Raw genomic sequence first — 22,206 nt, forward strand, 5'->3', positions numbered from 1 at the left:
GAAGCATGACTCCACCCATCGTGGCTTTCAGATGAGGGTCAACGACGCAACATTCTTGGCAAACCATTATCCTCCAAGACCTGGGAATGATGGTTAAAGCCAACCAGTCCTTCTCCAACCTGGCGCCCTCCCTATGCGCCGTGGGCGCTCCAGCATCCTGAATGGGACAGCGGGTGACGTAGCACACACCCCCCGTGCACGCCCCGCCTTTCGCGCTCCACCTCCCTATCACGCGAGGGGGCCCCTTTGGAACCAGCGCTCCCGTTTTTGTTTTGTTTTTTTTCCTCCACCTCTACACTCCTACGTCACTTCCGCCGGCGGTTAAGCAGGGTCCGAGACGGCGTTTCCGCTTCCGCTCTGGGTCGCGTCTCCGCTTCTGTCACCCTCAGCTGGTGAGTCGCTTCCTTCAGCGGCGGCGTCGTTCGTGACCTGTTTTTTCCCTTTCTTTTTTTTCGGGGTTGAGGCCCCGCGAGGCCGCTTCTGGGTGTCGGGTCGCCGGTTGAAACTACAGGTTAAGCCAGGTTACTTCCCCCCCCCTCCCTTTTTGCGTCTGTGTATTTGTTAAGCCGGTGCGCGTATTGTCTAAGAATTACGGTAGTCAGGTTTCTCTGCCTGAGCGCACTCTCCCCCCCCTCCAAGGGCCCCGCATTTAGGGTAAATACGCTAACCAGGAGAGTTTCCATAAGAAGAAAGGGAGGCTTTGAATTCTTGGGACGGGGGGGGGGGTCGCCGGTCAAATTAGGGTGCATTGGGGGGGGAGGGAAGCCCCCCATCCTCCTCCTCCTCCTAAGACCTCTCCTCCTTCTCTCCCTCTCTAAGCTGTCTTGGTTTTTCAGTGGCTTTTCCTGGGCGGGGGGGGGGGGGGAGGGGAGGAAGGGATTCCCCCACCCCACACTACAGGTGGTGAACTCAGGTTAGCCAACCTACTTTAGTTGAGAGAGGGGTGAGGGTCTCCTCATGCCCCAATGTTGCCAACCTCCCCTCACCCCCCTCCCCAAATTGGAAAAGTCTGCTTTGCACAAGGGAAGGCAACAGGGTGTTTTTTTGAGGGGGGGGTGTCTTTCGCTGCAACTCCCTGAAGCCCTTTTGGCTGGTTCTGCCTCGCCTAGGGGCCATTGTGTGAATGTAGGGACTGGGTAATTTTAGGAGGGTTGCTCTGTATTTACATAATGTGTGTGTGTGTGTGTGTGTGTGTGTGTGTGTGTGTGTACACGTACACATATATATTGTGAATTGTCCTAAAAATGCGAGTTCCAGGTGTAGTTATAAAAGAAACAGACATCGGGATCTCCGGAACTTTAAAATCTATTGCTCACTAAGCTTTCGTTAGCCATTGCTAACATCCTCAGAGTGTAAATTGATTAATAGTGTATAAAGGCAGGTATCTCTTTAATGGCTTTTACACTCTGAGTATGTTAGCAGTGCCCCGAACGAAAGCTTAGTGAGCAATAGATTTTAACATTCCGGAGATCACAATGTCTTTCTTTTACATATATATACATACATATACACATATACATACACTCACTCACACATTTATGCATATATGTGTGTCACACGCACAATTGAAACCTCTTCTCTCTATAGATAGATAGAAAGACAGATGATAGATGATAGAGATAGCGATAGATATACGCATAGCATATAGTAAGCCACAAACACATAGCAATCCATATATATTGTTGGTTCGATTCCCAACAAGGGTATGGCTAGCTGATGAGAGCTAAATAGCTTGAAATAGATCTATACTAGTCTCCCTTTATTTATTTATCAGCATAAATATAACATATATATATATATATATATATATATATATATATATATATATATATATATATATATATATATATATATATATATATACACACACACATACATACACACATACATACATACATACATATACATACATACACACACACACACAGACACACTCATATACATGCCTGTTTATATATAGGTGTCTACACACACACAAACACACACACACACCTCCCTCTGTATGTATGTATGTATGTATCAGAAGCATTGTGGGCGCGCACGAGCTAAGTAGCAGTTAAAAAACATGGAGACCCATCCTTCTCTTCCCATCATCATCTTGCTTTAATGCTCCTGCTTTCGTTCAGTGCTGCCATTATATGAGAGAGGAGTGGGGAGCGGGAGAGAGAGAGAGAGAGAAGTGTATTTTTAAGCATTAGAAATGGAGCTTCTCACGGCCATTAGGAGTTCTGCTTTCAGAATGAGAACAGAGTGCCAAATTTGGAATTGTGACCTCCAGGGAGACTGCATCCCTGATGGTTATTATTTCCCAAGTGTTCAGTATTTGGTTTCTGTACCTCCTAAACACCCACTAAGTGTCTTGAAATAGTAATATTTAGCCTAATATGGCAAAAGGATTCCTTGGTATGGCTATCTCGAAATTCCTCTGATGTATTTCAGTGTGGCAGGATTCAGTGTCAGGCAGCATTTGCAGAGTTGGCAGGAACGCAGTGAATTATTCATCGTGGTTTATGTTGGTATCAGGTAGGTAGGTAGGTAGCCTGAGCTCACATAAAGCTTATTGTCTTTATATGCTTGGTGAGAAGGCTCTCCTTCAGCCGACGTAGCCTGCAGTGGTAGGTTTATTTTTTTCCTGTTTAAATCCCAGCAAAACTCCATGGCAGAATCCCGTCCCCCCGATATCTCAAGCCAGCCAAACCAAAGGGGTTGAGAAAGAGCCATCCTGTGTACAGTAATACCTTCCATATATTCTAATGCTTTTGGCGGTTTGTTTGTCTTTTGTCTTAGTCACGCCTCTGTTTTTAACAAACCCTGTTTGTTGTGGTAAAACTGGATTTTTCCTTCTGGCCGTGAAGAAACCTCTTTTCTTCTTTGGGTTTAACTGTACAGAAAGAAACAACCCACTGGGAAATGACAAGAAATGGGTAACTTTGGTTCAGTTGACCAGAGGACACCGCCACCAAGTTTTGAGTGGGAGCTAGTTTTGGTCTCGTAAGGCTAGAAAGAGTTCAAGTCCTGTATTAGCTGGGAAAGCCAGCTGGGTGACTTTGTGCCAGTCCTTATCTTTCAGCCCAACCCATCTAACCAGGGTGATTATTGTAGGAGGAAGATGCGTTGGATATGTTCGCTGTCATGAGTTATTTATTAAACCAGTAAAGGCAATTATGGAACATTTTCTTGCCCTAAATTGATAGATGAATTATTTTTAAGCTAGCCTTAGCAATAGCAATAGCAGTTAGACTTATATACCGCTTCATAGGGCTTCCAGCCCTCTCTAAGCAGTTTTACAGAGTCAGCATATTGCCCCCAACAACAATCCGGGTCCTCATTTTACCCACCTCGGAAGGATGGAAGGCTGAGTCAACCCTGAGCCGGTGAGATTTGAACAGCCGAACTGCAGAACTGCAGTCAGCTGAAGTAGCCTGCAGTGCTGCACTCTAACCACTCCGCCACCTCGGCTCTTGATGAGCGTGCATTGTGTTGATTTCATATGAGATCCTTCTTAATGTTTTTTCCCCCTCTAGCTCCATGATAGCGCCGTGCCACAGGTGGCAGGCAGAGCCTTCTCTGCGGGCACACCAGCCCAGCTCCTCCCCGCGTGCGTGCACTCCTCCCAGGGTGGAGCTGGTCTCCGGATCTCTGCCTTGCATCCGTGGGGAGCAGGGCGCATACAGGGGACGTGTGTGCACAAGTGCAGGGGGGTGGGGTGGGGTGCATACACTGAGGGGGGGCAATTGCATTGCTTTTCAGGGATTCACATGTGTTGCACCCTGCATTTTCGGGGTGCACTTTGGGCACTCGGAATCAAAAAGGTTCGCCATCCCTGCCCTAATTAGATTGAAATACTTGATTAGGACCAAATAGATTATTAAAGGAACAATAAAGAATTGGATCCGTTTGCAAACACCAGCCCTACATCTTCATTGGCTAAACTGCTTGCCACCCATAAAATTATGTTGGGGTGAAGACTACAGTCAAAAAGGTTTCGATTATTCTATACATAAATAGAGTCATGGCTTTAAATTGATTTCCGCAAATACCTCGATGATACGCACATGTCATTGGTCCAGTTTCCCCCCTCTAAAAAAAGTCTTCTGTTTGTTTTTAATGTCCCAGCACGATCGGATTATGAGCCCCTTGAGGGAACGGAGCTGATTGAATGGAAGATCCCTGCCGTCCATTGCTGGGGGGCGTTTGAGTGGGAGAGTGGGGGGGCTTTTGGTTCCTGAACGCCGCCGGGCACCCTAACCGGAAGAAGATGTTTGCCAAACTGAAGAAGAAGATTGCTGATGAGGCTGGGACTGCCCCGTGGCCCGGAGGCCTCGCCAGGATTCCCCGATCGATCAGCAAAGAATCCGTCACGTCAGCAGGAGCGGAGTCGGGCGACGATTTTGTAAGTGTCCGAGATGGCGTTCAAACACGCCTTTTCAGAGGCCAAAAGTCACTTATTTAAACAAAAAGAACCCGTGTCTTGTTGGAAAACAGCTCATATTACTTAGCGTGACTAATGCGTGCTAAACTTGACAAAGGAGTCAACCAGTCTGTTGGGGAAGTTTATAAAAACATAAAATGAGTTGGTTTCCTTTTTATTTACTCTTAGAGGTAGATTAGTCCAGGATTTGGTTTCCTTGTCCTTTTGAATCTATTATAAGGAGGCGTTGAGTTCTATTTCCACCATATCCATGAAAGCTGGCTGGGTGACTGGTCCAATCACCAGGAGACAGTGAGTTCTAGTCCTACCTTAGGCATGAAAGCCGGCTGAGTGACTTTGGGCCAGTCACCAGGAGACAGTGAGTTCTAGTCCTACCTTAGGCATGAAAGCCGGCTGGGTGACTTTGGGCCAGTCACCAGGAGACAGTGAGTTCTAGTCCTACCTTAGGCATGAAAGCCGGCTGGGTGACTTTGGGCCAGTCACCAGGAGACTGTGAGTTCTAGTCCCATCTAAGGCATGAAAGCTGGCTGGGTGACTTTGGGCCAGTCACCAGGAGACAGTGAGTTCTAGTCCTACCTTAGGCATGAAAGCCAGCTGGGTGACTTTGGGCCAGTCACCAGGAGACAGTGAGTTCTAGGTTAGGTTAGGTTAGGTTAAGTTTATTTATAGGCCGCCCTTTTCCCTGAGGGGACCCAGGGCGGCTTACAACTTATATAGGAAGGGGAAACATACAAAGACATATAGGACAATACATAATTAAAAGAGTAAAGCAACATTCATTCAGCATTCGAGCGGGGATGGAATATAATCTTTAACCCCAGGCCTGACGGGATAGCCAGGTCTTGAGGGCTGTGCGGAAGGTCTGGAGGGTGGTGAGGGTACGAATCTCCACGGGGAGATCGTTCCAAAGGGTCGGAGCTGCTACTGAAAAGGCTCTCCTCCGCGTAGTTGCCAGTCGACACTGACTGGCAGATGGAACTCGGAGGAGGCCCAATCTATGCGATCTAATGGGTCGTGAGGAGGTAATTGGCAGGAGGCGGTCTCTCTAGTCCCATCTAAGGCATGAAAGCCGGCTGGGTGACTTTGGGCCAGTCACCAGGAGACAGTGAGTTCTAGTCCCATCTAAGGCATGAAAGCCAGCTGGGTGACTTTGGGCCAGTCACCAGGAGACAGTGAGCTCTAGTCCCATCTAAGGCGCGGAAGTCAGCTGGCTGATTCACTCTCAACCCAACCCACCTCACAGAGTTGTGGGGAGAAAAAGGAGGAGGAGGAAGGGAGAATATTATTGCCCAATGCCAGATGCAAGAAGGTGGGGGAAATCATTTAAAATCGTTTTATGTTCTTGATAAAAAATAGTAAAGTTGGGATAGAAAGAAATAAAGGAAAGGGGGTGGGGGATAGGATTCAAACTTTTTGTCACATCGTCCTGGGTTGGCCCATTCCAGAAATTAATCCGAATGTCTCTTCCTACCAAGCCATCTGACGGAAGCAGCTCCAGGGAAGACCTCTCCTCTCAGCTGTTCCGAAGAAATGAACAAATACGGAAGCTAGAAGTCAAGCTATCCGGTATGTTTCTTGTCGTGAATAGAATAGAATAGAATAGAATTCTTTATTGCCCAAGACTGTTTGGACACACAAGGAATTGGTCCTTGGTGCAGATGGTCTCCGCATACATAAAAAGACAAGATACATTCGTCACGAATCATAAGGTACAACACTTAATGATCGTCAGAGGGTACAAATAAACAATCAAATCATACTAGAAAACAATCAATATAAATCGTAAGGACACAGGCAGCAAAGTCGCAATCATAAGTGAGAGGAATTGGATGATAGGAACGATGAGAAGATTAATAGTAATAGTAATGCAGACTTAGTAAATAGTTTGACAGTCGTGAGGGAATTATTTGTTTAGCAGAGTGATGGCGTTCGGGAAAAATATTGTCCTTGTGTCTCGTTGTCTTGGTGTGCAGTGCCCTATAATGTCCTTTTGAGGGTAGGAGTTGAAACAATTTATGTCCAGGATGCGAGGGGTTTGTAGATATTTTCACAGCCTTCCTTTTGACTCCTGCAGTGTGCAGGTCCTCCATGGAAGGCAGGTTGGCAGCCATTGTTTTTTCTGCAGTTCTGATTCTCCTCTGAAGTCCGTATCTGTCTTGTTGGGTTGCAGAACCAAACCAGTTACAGAGGTGCAGATGACAGACTCAATATTAGCTTAAAGGAAAATAAATAAAGATGCTTTCCTCCATCCCCATTTCAAACAAATGACAGTCAGGAATTGTAACTTTCTCTGATTTTAAAGCTCCAATGCTCTTGATATATGGATGTGCGCATGCACACCTCCCCAACAAGTATTTTATTCTGCGTTCCCCTCCTACAGGTGGATGTTCTTCCCATCTGCAGCCTATATCGAGGGCTATTGAAGCAGCTTTGAGCTTTGGAAGGAAACCCCAAAGAGTTTCCTCCCAAAACTTCGATAGCCCTCCTACCTCCACTTTTCTCCCTGAGTCCTTCCATGAGGGGGACTCAGTTCTACTCCAGCCGCCCCATTTACTATTCTATTTGAGCTCTCTTTCAAAATCCATCCCTTTCTTTTTTTAAAAAAAAATAGTTTTTATTAAACATTTTTACCTTTAAAAACAGAAAGAAAAACACACAACAACAAAAAAAAGAAAAAAATGACAGGCATAACAATATAAAGTAATTATTCAGCCTTCTGTATCAGCATGTTTAGCTTTTGTGGTTCTCCATTCTCCATTTCCTTCCTATCGATTTTACCTTCTGTAACACAGGTGGGTTCCTACCAGTTCGCACCTATTCGGTAGAACCGGCTCATCAAATCTACCAAACTGGTTAGAAGTGGTTCCACCAGTGGACCTGGAAAGCAGGCCACACCTACAGAACAGGTTCCAAAATTTTTTGAAACCCACCACTGGCAAGGATCTTGTAACTTGACAGCTTTAAGACTTGCATGCTTCAATGCCAGAGTTTCTGAATAGCTACTTGGACCGACCTAAGTACTAATTCATAATTTCATATCCGGTCACATGGGCGGCAAGCCACTCCCATCCGGTCACATGGGTGGCAAGCCACTCCCACAAAGGAGGCCACACCCACAGAGTAGGTTCCAACAATTTTTGAAACCCACCACTGTTCTGTAATAATGTAATAACAGTAGTGCTAACTCTTGTAATAATATTAATTGTTCATATCGCCATTATATTTACATTGCAGTCAATATTTTAAGTTTGGTAGTAATTAGTGACTTTGGTTAATTTTTATTCAATACTAGTTTAGAAAAAAAAAGCACAAAGACTTCTATTTCCTATTTTGGTTTCTGTTTTCTAGTCACTTATAAATTCTATTCCATATTTTATAGAAATCCGATTCTTCTCTTTCTTTTAATTCCATGGTCATTTTGTCCATCTCTGCACATTCAAGTACTTTTCTAATTATTTGTTTCATCTGCGGGTGTATTGATTTCCCCCCCCCCCCCCCTTTATCAACGTAGCTGGCTGCTTTCCTGTTGCACGATAAAGTGGCGGGTAATTTCTGGAAGATTCCCCCCCCTCCCCTCCCCAGTGAAGTATCTAAGGGCTATTTGCGATTTACTCCAATGGACTAGAAGCTATTTGGTGGGGAAGGGGCTTTCAAAAGCACCTGCCCCTTTCCCTTGCATCGTGGGTAAAAATTATTCCTTTTATTGGCAACATTGATTTTAATGCTGTTCTGTCTTGTCTGCCTTCGTGTGTCAAGTGCAGTAATGATGGCAAAGCCCTTGTTATCGGCCTGGAGGAGGCTATGATTCCAAGACGTATAAAATCATTCTTCCTTCTCCATTCGGATTTTAAAATATCTAATTCCCTTCTCCCCCCCTCCCACTCTCCTTTGTCTGTCTGTAACTGGTTGGTACCACTCCATCCTTCCACTAAGATTATGCTGAACAAGTCCGAAACCTGCAGAAGATCAAGGAGAAGCTTGAAAATGCCTTAGAAACACATCAAGATTGTATGTATACCTTTTATCTCCCATTTGATAAAGCATTTTAGAAACCTCAGAAGGACAATTTTAGAATAATAATATAGCATGGGACAGCGTCATTCTGGGATCCCAGGATTTGACGGGGGGAAAATTAACAAGCTGGGATGAATCTATTCTGAGTGTTTCTGTTGTTTTATATCATTTAAATGTTTAAGGGCACACGGGAGCCCAGCGGAGATTTCAACAAAAGTGTTGTGGCCCGCCAGCAGAGCTGGCAGCAGATTCGGACAGTGAGGAGGTTGGGGAGGAACCTGGGCCAGTCCTGGAGTCTGGGGAAGGCTCAGATGAGGGCTCTGTGTTGGAGGCAAAGAGGGGGCCAGGGCCCTATGCTAGTTATCAGCTGCCTTCAGAGTCAGACATCAGTGAGGCAGAAGAACAGGTGAAGCCTGTTCCCAGTGTGCGCATGTGCAGAGCTGCCAGAGGAAGGGAACAGCTAAAGAACAGGGGTCGACTTGGGAAGAAGGCCACAGGTGGACGATGAACGGTCCCTCCCAGAGGAAATAAAAGAGGAGCGAAATGGGAGGGGAATTTGCAGGAGACCATGAGTTCGCTTCATTGGTTCGTGACTCTCCAAGACTCCTTGCCAAGTTCTGCAGGTATCAGCCTGGCAGCTCTCCAAGCCAGATAAGGTCTGTGACCATAAATCCTCCCTCGAAAGACTTTGCTGGATGTGAATGAGCAGAATCCACAGCAAATTAATAAAAGGGGTTTTTGTCGGGACCAGGAGTTTGCTTCAAGCTCTTGGGAACCTCTCGGTCAGAACAAAAAAAAAAGGGAGGGTTTGTGTCACACCATGCAGGCACAGTCTGGGGTTGGCATTGAAGCGTATTTCTCTGAAACAAAATCCAGCGTGCCAGAGAAACGTTGAATGGGAAGAGTCCAAACCTCCCTTTCCTAACGCTGAGCCAAGAAAAGCCCGCCAGCTAAACCCATTGGGGTTAGAATACAGAAACTTGGTGTAGCAACTGGTTTGCAATTGTGACGGTGATGATGCAGAAGTCAACTTCACCACCAATACTTGCCTCCTTGACCTTTGCAGGCCTGTAAAGCCAAGGAAAGCAGATCAGCACAATTGCATGTAGTGCCCGCTTCATTTTGACGCCCGAGCTAGCCTCCAATGATGTCGCTAAATGAGTCTGTGCGGGCATTGCATTTCTCAGCAGAATTGGAGAGAGAGAGAGACACAGACAGACAGACAGAGACAGAGAGACAGAGAGAGAGCAGATAGGTGGCCAAAAATGAGTTTGCTGCCAGTTAGAAAAGACAATATTGGACTAAAACAGGTAGATCTCCGCCTCCATTCAGGCGCAGGCCCGGTTTCACTACATTCGCACCTTCTGTTGTCGCCCACACAGCCTTTGTGAAGAAGCTCCAAGAGCAGAACGAAACACATCAGACCAACCTGGGCAAGATGGCAGAAGAGATGAGCTTGGCGCTAGAGAAGAAAGACCAGGTAGCTCGTCTGTGAAATGTCGCCCCAACTCTCTGCCTTGAAGGTGGTATAAAACCATTCAGGAGAGACATATTTTTTTTCCGGGATTCCGTCACCCGGGGAAAAATAATATAGAATAGAAATTAGGAACGGAATGGAATGATATCAGAATAGAATAGAATAGAAATTAGGAATAGAATGGAATGATCTCAGAATAGAATAGAATAATAGAATGAAGAGTAGAGTAGCATGGAATGGAATGAGAATAGAATAGAAATTAGGAATGGAATGGAATCAGAATAGAATAGAAAGAATAGAATAGAATAGAAAATAGAATAGGATAGAATAGAAATTAAGAATGGAATGGAATTAGAATAGAATAGAAATTTGGAATGGAATGGAATCAATAGAATAGAATAGAATAATAAAATGAAGACTAGAGTAGGATCGAATGGAATGAGAATACAATAGAAATTAGGAATAGAATTGAATGAAATCAGAATAGAATAGAATAGAATAGAATAATAGAATGAAAAGTAGAGTAGAATAGAATGGAAAGAATAGAATAGAAATTAGGAATGGAATGAGAATAGAATAGAATAATAGAATGAAGAGTAGAGTGAATAGAATGGAATGAGAATAGGAATTAGAATAGAATAATTTCATTGTCACTTTGAATGTCCACTAATTGGCATACGTTGAAATTACGTATGCAGCTCTCAAAGAGTCTCCCCTTCTAATGTAAATAACGGCTGCGCCTTTAAGGAAGTTGTCCTCTCTGTGATGTAACCCAAGCATCTCTCTCTTTCTCATGATGTCAGAGCAGCTGTTTGCGCATTGCGGTCCTCTCCTGTGGGCCTTACTGATCTCTACCCTATTCCTTGCTTTTCTTTTACTGAGTTCTTCCAGGCAAAAGCCCTCCTTCGGTGCCTCTTTGGTGCCAGTGCTCAGGGCAGCCATGCTGATGTTGAGTTGTCCTTTTCTCTTTTCCCAGGAGTGGCGAGAAAAGCTGTCACATCTGGAAAAGGTGAGGAGCTGCCTTGAAACCAAGGATGGACAAACGAAGTGGTTGGTTTGGGGAAATCTCCAGAATGAAAGCCTTGGGGGGGAAGGAGGGAGCCTCAGAGGATGGACATTTGGGTCTCTTAAGAGGGGCTGCCGAAAGAAAACAATGAACCACGGTGGCGCAGTGGTCAGAGGGCAGTACTGCAGGTTACTTCTGCTGGCTGCCTGCAATTTGGCAGTTTGAATCTCACCAGGCTCAAGGTTGAGTCAGCTTTCCATCCTTTCGAGGTGGGTCAAATGAGGACCCAGATTATTTGGGGGCAAGAGGCTGACTCCGTAAACCACTTAGAGAGGACTGTAAAAAGCAATGTGAAATGGTGTATAAGTGCTGTTGCTTTAGGGTGGATGGGGGTCAAAGTGCACTGCTCCCAAGTGACCCAAAAGGAAAGCTTTTGGGGGCTGTCCCCAAATCCTTGCAGATCCTTCAGGAATGCCGTTTCTTATAAGACTGGATTTCCAGATCCTAAACATCTGTAGGAGTTCCCCCTCCTTACCTATCTTTCGAAACCTGCTTTAAATTTTGCCCTGAAGTCGAGACTCCCCTTCCTTATCTTTATTTACTTTTTCTCCCCCTATCCTTATTGTGCTTTGGCTGCTAAACAGGAGAGGAAGTTTCTTTCGGCCCAGTTACAGGAAATGAGAGAACAGAGTTTGAATCTGTTCCAGAAGAGGGACGAGATTGACGAGCTGGAAGGCTTTCAACAACAGGAGCTTGCGAAAATCAAGCACATGGTGAGGACAATAGGAGTGACTGTGAGGGGGATCTTGGAGTCCTAGTGGACAACCATTTAAATAGGAGTCAGCCGTGGGCAGCAGCTGCCAAAAAAGCCAACACAGTTCTAGGCTGCATCAACAGAGGGAGAGAATCAAGATCAAGTGAAGGGTTAATACCACTTTATAAGGCACTTGGAATATGGCATCCATTTTGGTCGCCACAATGTAGAAAAGATGTGGAGACTCTAGAAAGAGGGCAGAGAAGAGCAACCAAGAGGATTAGGGGACTGTAGGCTAAAACATGTGAAGAACAGTTGCAGGAACTGGAGATGTCTAGTTTGATGAAAAGAAGGACTAGGGGAGACATGATGGCAGTGCTCCAATATCTCAGGGGCTGCCCCAAAGAAGAGGGGGTCAAACTATTCTCCAAGGCACCTGAAGACAAGACAAGAAGCAATGGGTGGAAACTAATCAAGGAGAGAAGCAACTTAGGAGAAATTTCCTGACAGTTAGAACCATTAATCAGTGGGACAGAATTTGCCTCCAGAAGTTGTGAATGCCCCAACACTGGCAGTCTTTAAGAAGATGTTGGATAGCCATTTGTCTGAAATGGTATAGGGCTTCCTGCCTAGGCCTGGGGTTGGACTAGAAGACCTCCAAGGTCCCTTCCAACTGTTATTCTATTCTCTTCCATTCCATTCCATTTCTTCAGGTTGGGGCACCTTCGGCTGGATTTCCCTTTTCTTCCAGGCTCTGGCTTCTGGCCCCAAATGCACCAAGCTCATTCTTAATATTATTATTTTTCCTACCTTGATTTGTGCCTTCCTTTCTCATCCTCCCCCCCACCCCTCCCGGGTGGGCAAACCTTTTCATTCCATCCTGTTTTGCACGCAAGTCCTCATGAAGGCTCCATTTGTGGACTTTTTTTTCCGCATCTCAATTTTGAAAAAGAGTTCCATCTAAACATTTACCTACACCGTTATAATAATCAGCATTCACTTAAAAATAATAAGACCTACCCCGAAAATAAGACATACCGTGTTTCCCCGAAAATAAGAGGGTTTTATTTTCTTTTGACACCCCCCTCCCCCGAAATAAGCGCTTGGCCTTATTTTCGGGGAGGGCTTATTATTTTTGAGGTGCAGGAGGCGGCGAGTGTGGTCACCTCCTGGCTGCTGCTGTATTGTAATATTTTGGTGGAAGGGCTTACATTAACGCATGCACTCAATAGCCCGATTGGTCTTATTATCCAAGGAGGTCTTATTTGGGGGGAAACAGGGTATCATGCTTTTTGAGCACGTGTGCTAAAATAAGACCTCCTCTGAAAATAAGGCCTGACACTATTTTTCTGTTTTTTGTTTTTTTATATATATTGGTGTTTGTATTGGATTGGGAAAGAATTTGGAACACAAATTATAAACTAACACGATCAACAGCACTTAAAGAAAATATATACAAAATGTTTTATCATTGGCATTTATCACCAACAAGATTGGCTAAAATGTACCCAAACATGAAGCCAACCTGCTGGAAAAAAGTACAAGGGACCTATTATCACATATGGTGGACCTGCCTGGAAACACAAAAATATTGGACAAAAATTTGGAAATGGGTGCAAGAAATTACAGGAGAACAGATAAAACACAAACCCGAAATCTTTCTGCTGGGAATAATCAAAGGGAAATATACAAAGAAAATTAAGTACATATTAGCACATCTGCTAACTACAGCTAGAATAGCATTTGCCCAATGCTGGAAACAAAATAGTACCCCGTCGGATGAATTAGTGATAAAAAAAACTTTGGATTGTGCAGAGATGGACAAAGTAACACTGAAATTAAAAGATAAAAGAAGAGTCAGAATATTATGAAATTTGGAACAATTGGTACAAATGGCTGCAAAACAGGAATAAAATTAATTAAGCCCAAAAACAATATGTATAAATATATATAGAACTGTGTATAAAGGTGTGTAAATATAGAAGCGAAATATTATATACATGTACAGGTATGATGACATAACAATGTTGATGTAATGACTGTAAGGTGTTGTAGAAGGGAAAAAATAATAGAAAAAATCTGCTAAAATAAGACCTCCCCTGAAAATAAGGCCTGACACTTTCTTTTTAATGTATTTTTTTGTTGTTTTATATATTGGTGTTTGTATTTTAATAAACTATTATTTTTTTTAAAAATAAGTTTTTTTTTGTTAAATATCCAGCTTCTGAAAAAGGAGGAATCCTTGGCCCAGATGGAGGGAGAGCTGAGATCTTCCACCCAGGAGTTGCTACAAACACGGGACGAATTGCAAGCGTCTCAGGATTTGTCTTCGCGCCTGGCCAGAGAGGTTCAGGAGCTGCAGCAGCAGCAGGGAGATCTTACAACGGAAAGGTAGGAGAAGATGTTATCTACCTGAGACAGTCGGGAGGGTGTGTGTGTGTGTGTCCTGAGTCATACCTGCCAACTAAGGTATGACTTTTAGCTTCTTGGAGAAGGAAGCAGGGAGGGAATTGGCTTGGCCCCGTGCCTGTGGCTCTCTTTCAGTATCAGCCTTTTGAGTCTTTTGGGTGAGGCTTCCTAAGCAATCAACAGCCCAACCTGATGTGAGCATCCTATTTTTGGAGTCCTCCTTCAATGAGGAATTGACCAACAAGCCTGTGGGAGAGCTGAACCCAGCAGTACCAAGAGGGACTGTGGGCTGGTTTTAACTTGAGTCTCAGTTCCTTGTAACTTGGGTCTGTGACTCAGTGTGTCAGTGTTCCAAATAACATCCAAAATTAAAACAGAGTCCAAGGCAAAGTATTGCTCTAAGTTCCAATTTATTAAGAGAGACATGTTGGCACATCTGTGGAAACCCGAATCTGAAAGCTTCCTGAGTTTTCTCCACCCAGTTGAAAGTTCATGATCTTGCCCCCACACCCACAAGTCCATCCCATGATCCAATCTTCCACTGCAACGCTGGCAGCTTCCACCCATCCAGTTCCTGTCAAGTGCAGAGGTGCAGAGACAAAGGATGACCTTAGCTTTCTAGAAAGGGATTTTCATTTTGACAGCAACACATTCTACTCCTTACTATTCCCCTACCCAATCACAGCGCAATAAAATTGAAAGAGAGTGTGGCAGGCCAAAGATCCAGAAAGGAATATGTGCAGGCCTGACACAAGAGGCTAAGATGCTGAGCTTGTTGATCAGAAGCCGAGAGGAACATACGTGCCGAAATTTCAAGTTTGTAAGCTTTACAGTTCTGGAGATTTCATAATGAGTTAGTTCATTTAGGAGATATTCGATGACACGACCTTCCCTGAAGTGGACTGAGTCGAAAAGCTGGGTAAGGCTAGCACAAGGGGCGTGTCTTAACTCTCTTTAATCAGACTCAGTCCAATCAGAAGGTGGACAATGCCCACCCATGTATGGATGCTATCTCCACCCTGTTAGAAGAGGTAAGTACCAACGCCCTTTTCAATGACTGACCCAGATTGGATCCTGTTTGATTCTCTCTCTGATGCTGAATATGGAAGATTTTTCTTCTGGCTAGGAACAGGGAGACACCCCCCCACCCCCAGGCTTTGAGCTTTTGACCGAGAAGAGCTGAAATCAAGCTTCTCCTGTGCGCTGCTTGGGGAATCCAAGCATGGGTTAACTTTGTCCATTAGCCTAGAGACTGAGTTATGCAAATTGCTGGCCACGCCTCCTCTGACTGGACTGGTTCAGTTTTTTAACTCAGTCCTGCCTAGAGGGATGCAAAATAATTCTCTCTAGGTTACTAGACGAATTCATCATTATTATTTTCACAAATTCATCATTATTATTTTCACAAATTCATCATTATTATTTTCACAAATTCATCATTATTATTTTCACAAATTCATCATTATTATTTTCACAAATTCATCATGTGGCTCAAAAGTTTTATCTTCCCATCTCCCATGTAGGGACGAGCTGAGAGATGCCAGGGAGAGCGCAGAAAGCAAGATCACCAGCTTGGAAGAACGCAACCAAGAGCTGCAGTCCTATGCCCAACGCCTGTCAGAAGATCTGCAGAAGGTCAGTTGCGTGACGTTGGGGGTCCTGCTTCTTCACTCTTTCCATTGAGGCTGGCACTCTGATGGGCATAAAGTGGCGGGGGGGGGGGGAAGCATCAAAGATGGCATGCACAACCCTGCTTGAGGATATTCTTCTGTAATAAAATTCACTTCAGGGTTCCATATAACGCACCCATAGCAAACAGAACTCCGAGGCAGGTAGATTCCTCAAAGAAGAGTTTTATTGGATAGATCACATTGTCACGAGGCTGGTGAAGACCGACTCTAAAGGTTCCTGTGGCTTTCACCTAATTAAAAGTTTTCCCCCTTTCCCCAAACAATCAGTCACATGGTCCAATCAGGGTGCTGTCTGGTTGCTTGGTAACTTCGCTCCTCCTACCTTCAGCCCCCTGTGAGAATGTCCTTGGTTCCCAGAGCAAACTTTTGCTTTGGCTACAAAAACCTCAATTACCATATTTTTCGGGCCATAAGATGCACCACGATTTTGAAGAGGTAAATTCGGGGAAAAAAAGTTTTTGCACTCTGCAGGCCCATTTTCTGACTTCCGGTACTTCCGGTAGGCCTATTTTTTGCCCTCCCCGGCCTGCAGAGGCTTTCCTCCAGCCTCTGAGTGGGCGAAAATGGCCTCTCAATTCAATTCAATTCAATTTATTAAATTTATATGCCGCCCTTTTCCCCCGAAGGGGACTCTCCTGGGCTCTGGAGGCTCTCCCTGAAGCCTCCTGCCACCGTGCCCACTCCATGCGTATGTGAATGCGCCTCCCACATGTGCGGCAGAAACCCGAAAATCAGCTGGCTGGTGGGAGGTGCACACACATGCGCGGTGGAGCTGAGCTGAACAACGGCCGGCATGCCTGCAGAAAGGGCTTTGTGTGCCACCTGTGGCAGGTGTGCCATAGCTTTGCCGTCACGGCCCGAAAAGCATCCCAGGAACAGTTGACCTCAGATGTCCCGGAGTAGATCTTTTTTCTTAGAATGCAGGAATGCAATAGCAGAGTTGGAAGGGACCTTGGAGGTCTTCTAGTCCAACCCCCTGCCTAGGCAGGAAACCTTATACCTTATTTCAGACAGATGGCTATCCAACATCATCTTAAAGGCTTCCAGTGTTGGGGCATTCAGAACTTCTGGAGGCAACTGATTAATTGTTCTCACTGTCAGGAAATTTCTCCTCAGTTCTAAGTTGCATCTCTCCTGGATTAGTTTCCACCCATTGCTTCTTGTCCTGCCCTCAGGTGCTTTGGAGAATAACTTGACTCCTTCTTCTTTGTGGCAACCCCTGAGATATTGGAAGACTGCTATCATGTCTCCCCTGGTCTTTCTCTTCAGTAGACTGTACTAAATTAGACTTCAACAGAGCTGGAAAGGACCTTGGAGGTCTTCTAGTCCAGCCCCCTGCTCAAGCAGGAGAACCTATACCATTTCAGATAAGTGACTCTCTAGTCTCTTCTTAAAAACCTTCAGTGATGGAATGCCTATGATTTCTGGAGGCAACTTGTTCCCCTGATGAATTGTTCTAACTCTCAGGAAATCCCTCCTTAGTTCTAAGTTGCTTCTCTCCTTGATTAGTTTCCACCCGTTGCTTCTTGGACTACACTCAGGTGCCTTGGAGAACAGCTTGACCCCCTCTTCTTTGGGGCAGCCCCTGAGATATTGGAACACTGCTATCATGTCTCCCCTTGTCCTTCTCTTCATTAAACCAAACATACTCTTGAATCCCCTAGGCTCAGCTGGCTGCCTCTAGCGGGGAGAAGAACCTGGAGGTGTTGCAGGGAGAACACCGGTCCCTGAAGCTGGAATTTGAAGAGCAAAGGCAAAAGGTTAGAGATCTCCAGACAACTGGACTCAAACGTTGAAAGCGAGTGGGGTTTTTGGAAGAAGGATTTCTCTTTCTTTACGTCCTTCTGCTTAGCTTTGGACTCCAAGGAGCAGCCGGGCCGCAAATCGAACAAACCAGCAGGCCTCGTCTTACAGCCACGAATTGAGCCCCAAATTCCTGTCGCTAGGACGAGCGTCATCGTCAAGGGAGCTTTGCCCCGCGTTGCGACCTTTCTGGCCCCAGTCGTTAAGTAAACCCCTGCGGTTCTTAAGTCAGTCACACAGTCGTTAAGCGAATCTGGCTTTCCCGTGGACTTTGGCTTGTTGCAAAAGGTGGATCGCGTGATCCCGGGTAACACTGCGACCCGTCATAAATACGAATCGGTTGGCCATGTGCCTGAATTTTGAGCAGGTGACCTGGGGAATGTTGCAGCCGTCTTAAGTGCGAACACTGGTTCCAAGTCACGTTTTTTTCAGTGCTGTTGTAACTTTGAACGGGTCACTAAACAGCGGTTGTAAGTCAAGGACCAGCTGTTTTTATACACAAAACAAATGTCGGGTGGAAAAAACTCAAATTTTGGGTGGGTGGATCTCGTTCTCTGAGGCACTTTGCACATGCCTTGATTCTCTTCCTTTCGCACTTGAGATGATGCCATGGGCATCCCATGGAGTCATTCATGGTGGAATGCAAGAAAGTGTTGTGGCAGAGTCGGACAGTGAGGAGGTTGGGGAGGAAGATGGGGCAGTCCTGGAGTCTGGGGAAGGCTCTGATGAGGGCTCTGTGTCGGAGGCAGAGAGGGGGACACGGCCATCTGACAGTTATCAGCTGCCTTCGGAGTCGGACATCAGCTGACGTTGTGCAGTGGTTAAATGCAGCACTGCAGGCTACTTCAGCTGACTGCAGTTCTGCAGTTCGGCTGTTCAAATCTCACCGGCTCAGGGTTGACTCAGCCTTCCATCCTTCCCAGGTGGGTAAACTGAGGACCCGGATTGTTGTTGGGGGCAATATGCTGACTCTAAACCGCTTAGAGAGGGCTGAAAGCCCTATGAAGCGGTATATAAGTCTAACTGCTATTGCTATCAGTGAGGAAGAAGAACAGCTGGAGCCTGTTCCCAGTGTGCCCATGCGCAGAGTGGCCAGAAGAAAAGAACAGCTCAGAAATCAGGGTAGACTTGGAAGTAAAACCACAGGTGGATGGTGAATGGCCCCTCCCAGAGGAAATAAAAGAGGAGCAAAAGGGGAGTGGGCTTTTGCAGGAAACAATTCAGGAGTGTGAAGATCTGTCCGTGAATCTCAGAGACTCTATGCCCAGAGTCTTCCCTTGCACAGCACCTCATTGGGAAAATATTTACCTGGCAGCTTTCCAAGCTAGATAAGGTCTGTGATCATAAATACTCCTTTGAAAGACTGTTTGCCAGGCCTTTGCCTGAATGTGCATGAGAGGAATTCACATTCGTTTAATAAAAGGGGTTTTGTCGGGACCAGGACTCTGCTTTTGGGGGAAGCCTCCGTCACAACAGAAAGACAGAAGGCTGGAGAAGCTGGAACTGCTCTGCTTTGCAGAAGGAAGAAGACCCTTCCAAATGTCTTCCAGGCTGGAGAATGGAGACCTCCCCCCCTCCTTATCAGGCAGGTTCGCCCGTCAGCCTCTCTAGCGGACGGGCTGCCAAGCATCTCTTCTCTGTTGCCCACAGATGGCTCTCCAAGTGGAGGAGAAGACCCAGCTGGTGGACCAACTGCAGGAAAAGGTAGCCCACTTGGAGAAGCGATTGGAAGGCAGCCTCTCCGGAGATGAACATTTTCAGGAGCTCTTCAGGGAGGTGAGTAGAGGGAGATTGGGACAGCGGGAAGAGATGAGCCACCGACGGAGAGAGAGCCTTATAGGTCTTCACCGTCCAAACTCCACCTTGAGGCAGACACCTCAAGTGGACACGGTTGAATAGTCCCACACAAATTTGACACGTTGGCTAATAATTACGTTTTCCTCTTGGAAATCTGTTCTGGAGTCTCCAGCAGCTTTTGAAATACAGAAGGCAGGGATGTCTTTGGTTTTTTTTTTTAGGACTGAGTAGGAAGTCTATTTGCTGGAGTTTTCACGGGTCTCGGAAATGGACAAACTAAGTTTGAATTGTTCTATACTCATCCCCTCTGGGCAAATTTCATTCGGTTAGCCCGGTCCCCTTCGGCACATTTGCTTTCCAGAGGTTGGGAATCTCTTTGGCATTTCTGCAAATTATATAGCAGCTGAAATCCAGTGCCTGGGATAGGGTGAATTTGCTGGTCTTCTGGTTATAATTTGGACAGGGTTAACAAGACAGCATGGGAAAAGGCATATAAAGGGCTTCTGAATTAATTTGCACAATCTATTTTGTTATGGGTGTACTTTAGTGTTGTTAATTGGTTTATGTTGTTGGTTGGCTCACCATCAGTTTCTGAGGGGTAATCTCTCCTCTCTTCTCCTCTGCTCTCCCTCTTTCCCTTTCTTCTCCTCTCCTTCCCTTGCTCCTTTTTCTCTCCTCTCTTCTCTTCTGCTCTCCCCTCTCCTCCCCTCCCCTCCCCTCTCCCCCTTTCCCTTCTCACCCCCTTTCTCTTCCCCTTTCTCTCTCCTCTCCTCCTTTCCCTCTCTTCTCCCCCCTTTCCCTTGCTCTCTTCTCCTCTCCTCCACTTGCTCCTTTTTTCTCTCTCCTCTCCCCCTTTTCCTTTCTCTCTCTACTCTTCTTCTCCCCTATCCCTTTTCTCTCTCTTCTCCTCTCCTCCCCTTGCTCCTTTTTCTCTCCTCTCTTCTCCTCTGCTCTCCACTCTCCTCCCCTCTTCCGCTTTTCCTTCTCTCCTCCTTTCTCTCTCCTCTCCCCCTTTCCCTTCTCTCCCCTTTTGTCTCTCCTCTTCCCCTTTCCCTTCTCTCCCCTTTTCTCTCTCCTCTCCCCATTCCCTCTTCGCTCCCCCTTTCCTTCTCTCTTCTCCTCTCCTCCCCTTGCTCCTTTTTTCTCTCCTCCTCTCCCTCTTTCTCTCTTCTCTCCTCTTTTCCCTTTCTTTTTCTCCTCCCCTTGCTCCTTTTTTTCTTTCTCCTCTCCCCCTTTCCCTTTCTCTCTCTTCTCCTCCCCTCCCCTTGCTCCTTTTTATCTCCTCTCTTCTCCTCTGCTCTCCTCTCCTTTCCCTTCTCTCCCACTTTCTCTCTCTTCCCCTTTCTCTCTCCTCTCCCCTTTCCCTCTTCTCTCCCTCTTTCCCTTTCTCTCTTCTCCTCTCCTCCCCTTGCTCCTTTTTTCTCTCTCCTTTCCTTTCCCCCTTTTCCTTTCTCTCTCCTCTTCTCCTCTTTCCCTTTTCTCTCTCTTCTCCTATCCTCTCCCCCTTTCCCTTTCTCTCTCTTCTCCTCTCTTCCCCTTGCTCTTTTTCCCCCTCCTCTCCCCCTTTCCCTTTCTTTCTCCTCTTTTCCCTTTCTTTCTCTCCTCCCCTTGCTCCTTTTTTTCTTTCTCCTCTCCCCCTTTCCCTTTCTCTCTCTTCTCCTCTCCTCCCCTTGCTTTTTTCTCTCTCTCTCCTCTCCTTCCCTTTCCCCTTCTAGAAAAGTGCTTTAGAGCAAAGCCTAGGAGACACTCGACAAGAGCTCCTGACGGCCCAAACCGCTCACAAGGAGAGCCTAAATCTCCTGGAATCTCAGGTAAGACCACGCAAAATCAAACTGGCCAGTCTGAGAGTCTCATTGGGCCGAAAAGGAACAGATTCCATTCATTGCTTATATTTCTGGGGGGAATTTTTGGCTTGATAAAAGGCAAAAGATTAATCTTATAGAAGAAGCCTTGAGTGCCCCTGGTTTGCTCTGGAGATATTTGGAGTAGCGAGATTCACTGAGCATGTACAGAGTTCCCTTTTGCTTGGACTTCAGTTTTAGATTCTTGGAGGCCAGTATAGATCAGTCCTCATTTTATCACCTGATTGCAATGTATGATTTTTTTTTCTTTCTTTTTTTTCTTGAAACTGGTGTTTACTTCCAATTTCTGGCCCCCCAAAAATGCCCTTTGCGGATAAATGATGTTCTTCACAACTTCTGTAAAAAAAAAGGCCTTAAAATTAGGCATGGTCCATCAGCTTAATAACCAGCATGACTTACAACCATAATTCTGGACTCAGTGACGGTCAAAGGTCAAGGGGCTTTTGAGGGATGGAGACTGGGGCTCTGATATGGGACCTTCTACTTGCTTGCATTGTCCCTATTTACCTGAAGCAGAGCTGGTAGCAGATACGGACAGTGAGGAGGTTGGGGAGGAAGATGGGCCAGTCCTGGAGTCTGGGGAAGGCTCTGAGGAGGGATCTGTGTCAGAGGCAGAGAGGGGGCCAGGGCCGTCTGACAGTTATCAGCTGCCTTCGGAGTCAGACATCAGTGAGGCAGACAAACAGCTGGAGCCTGTTCCCAGTGTGCGCATGCGCAGAGTGGCCAGATGAAGGGAAGAGCTAAAGAACAGGGGTCCACTTGGAGTAAGGTGGATGATGAATGGCCACTCCTGGAGGAAACAAAAGAGGAGCGAAAGGGGAGTGGAGTTTGCAGGAGGCCATTAGTTCCCTTCATTGGTTCGTGACTCTCTGAGACTCCTTGCCAAGTTCTGCATATATCCGCCTGGCAGCTCTCCAAGCCAGATAAGGTCTGTGACCGTAAATCCTCCCTGGAAAGACTT

At 45.9% G+C, this 22,206-nt stretch overlaps 1 protein-coding gene across 4 annotated transcripts in view; it reads left to right on the forward strand.

The window, feature by feature from the left end:
* Positions 1 to 318: 318 nt before the first annotated feature.
* Positions 319 to 22,206, forward strand: part of GOLGA1 (golgin A1) — a 36,123-nt gene continuing 14,235 nt past the window's right edge. Inside the window, exons 1-12 of one of the 4 annotated variants that reach the window (XM_087704712.1) lie at positions 319 to 392; positions 4,117 to 4,393; positions 5,908 to 5,998; positions 8,366 to 8,440; positions 9,829 to 9,926; positions 10,900 to 10,932; positions 11,574 to 11,702; positions 13,905 to 14,074; positions 15,616 to 15,727; positions 17,448 to 17,543; positions 19,237 to 19,362; positions 21,099 to 21,194. In XM_087704712.1, coding sequence (XP_087560838.1) covers positions 4,259 to 4,393; positions 5,908 to 5,998; positions 8,366 to 8,440; positions 9,829 to 9,926; positions 10,900 to 10,932; positions 11,574 to 11,702; positions 13,905 to 14,074; positions 15,616 to 15,727; positions 17,448 to 17,543; positions 19,237 to 19,362; positions 21,099 to 21,194 — 1,161 coding nt within the window. In that variant the 5' untranslated portion in view covers positions 319 to 392; positions 4,117 to 4,258. Of the gene's footprint in view, positions 522 to 4,116; positions 4,394 to 5,907; positions 5,999 to 8,365; positions 8,441 to 9,828; positions 9,927 to 10,899; positions 10,933 to 11,560; positions 11,703 to 13,904; positions 14,075 to 15,615; positions 15,728 to 17,447; positions 17,544 to 19,236; positions 19,363 to 21,098; positions 21,195 to 22,206 lie in introns of all 4 variants that reach the window. The other 3 variants (XM_087704709.1, XM_087704710.1, XM_087704711.1) reach the window with 3 other exon arrangements.

Source organism: Thamnophis sirtalis, unplaced genomic scaffold (genome assembly GCF_051295495.1).
Source record: "Thamnophis sirtalis isolate CommonGarterSnake01/CBP01778 unplaced genomic scaffold, rThaSir2_p1.2 scaffold_2, whole genome shotgun sequence".
NCBI lineage: Eukaryota > Metazoa > Chordata > Lepidosauria > Squamata > Natricidae > Thamnophis > Thamnophis sirtalis.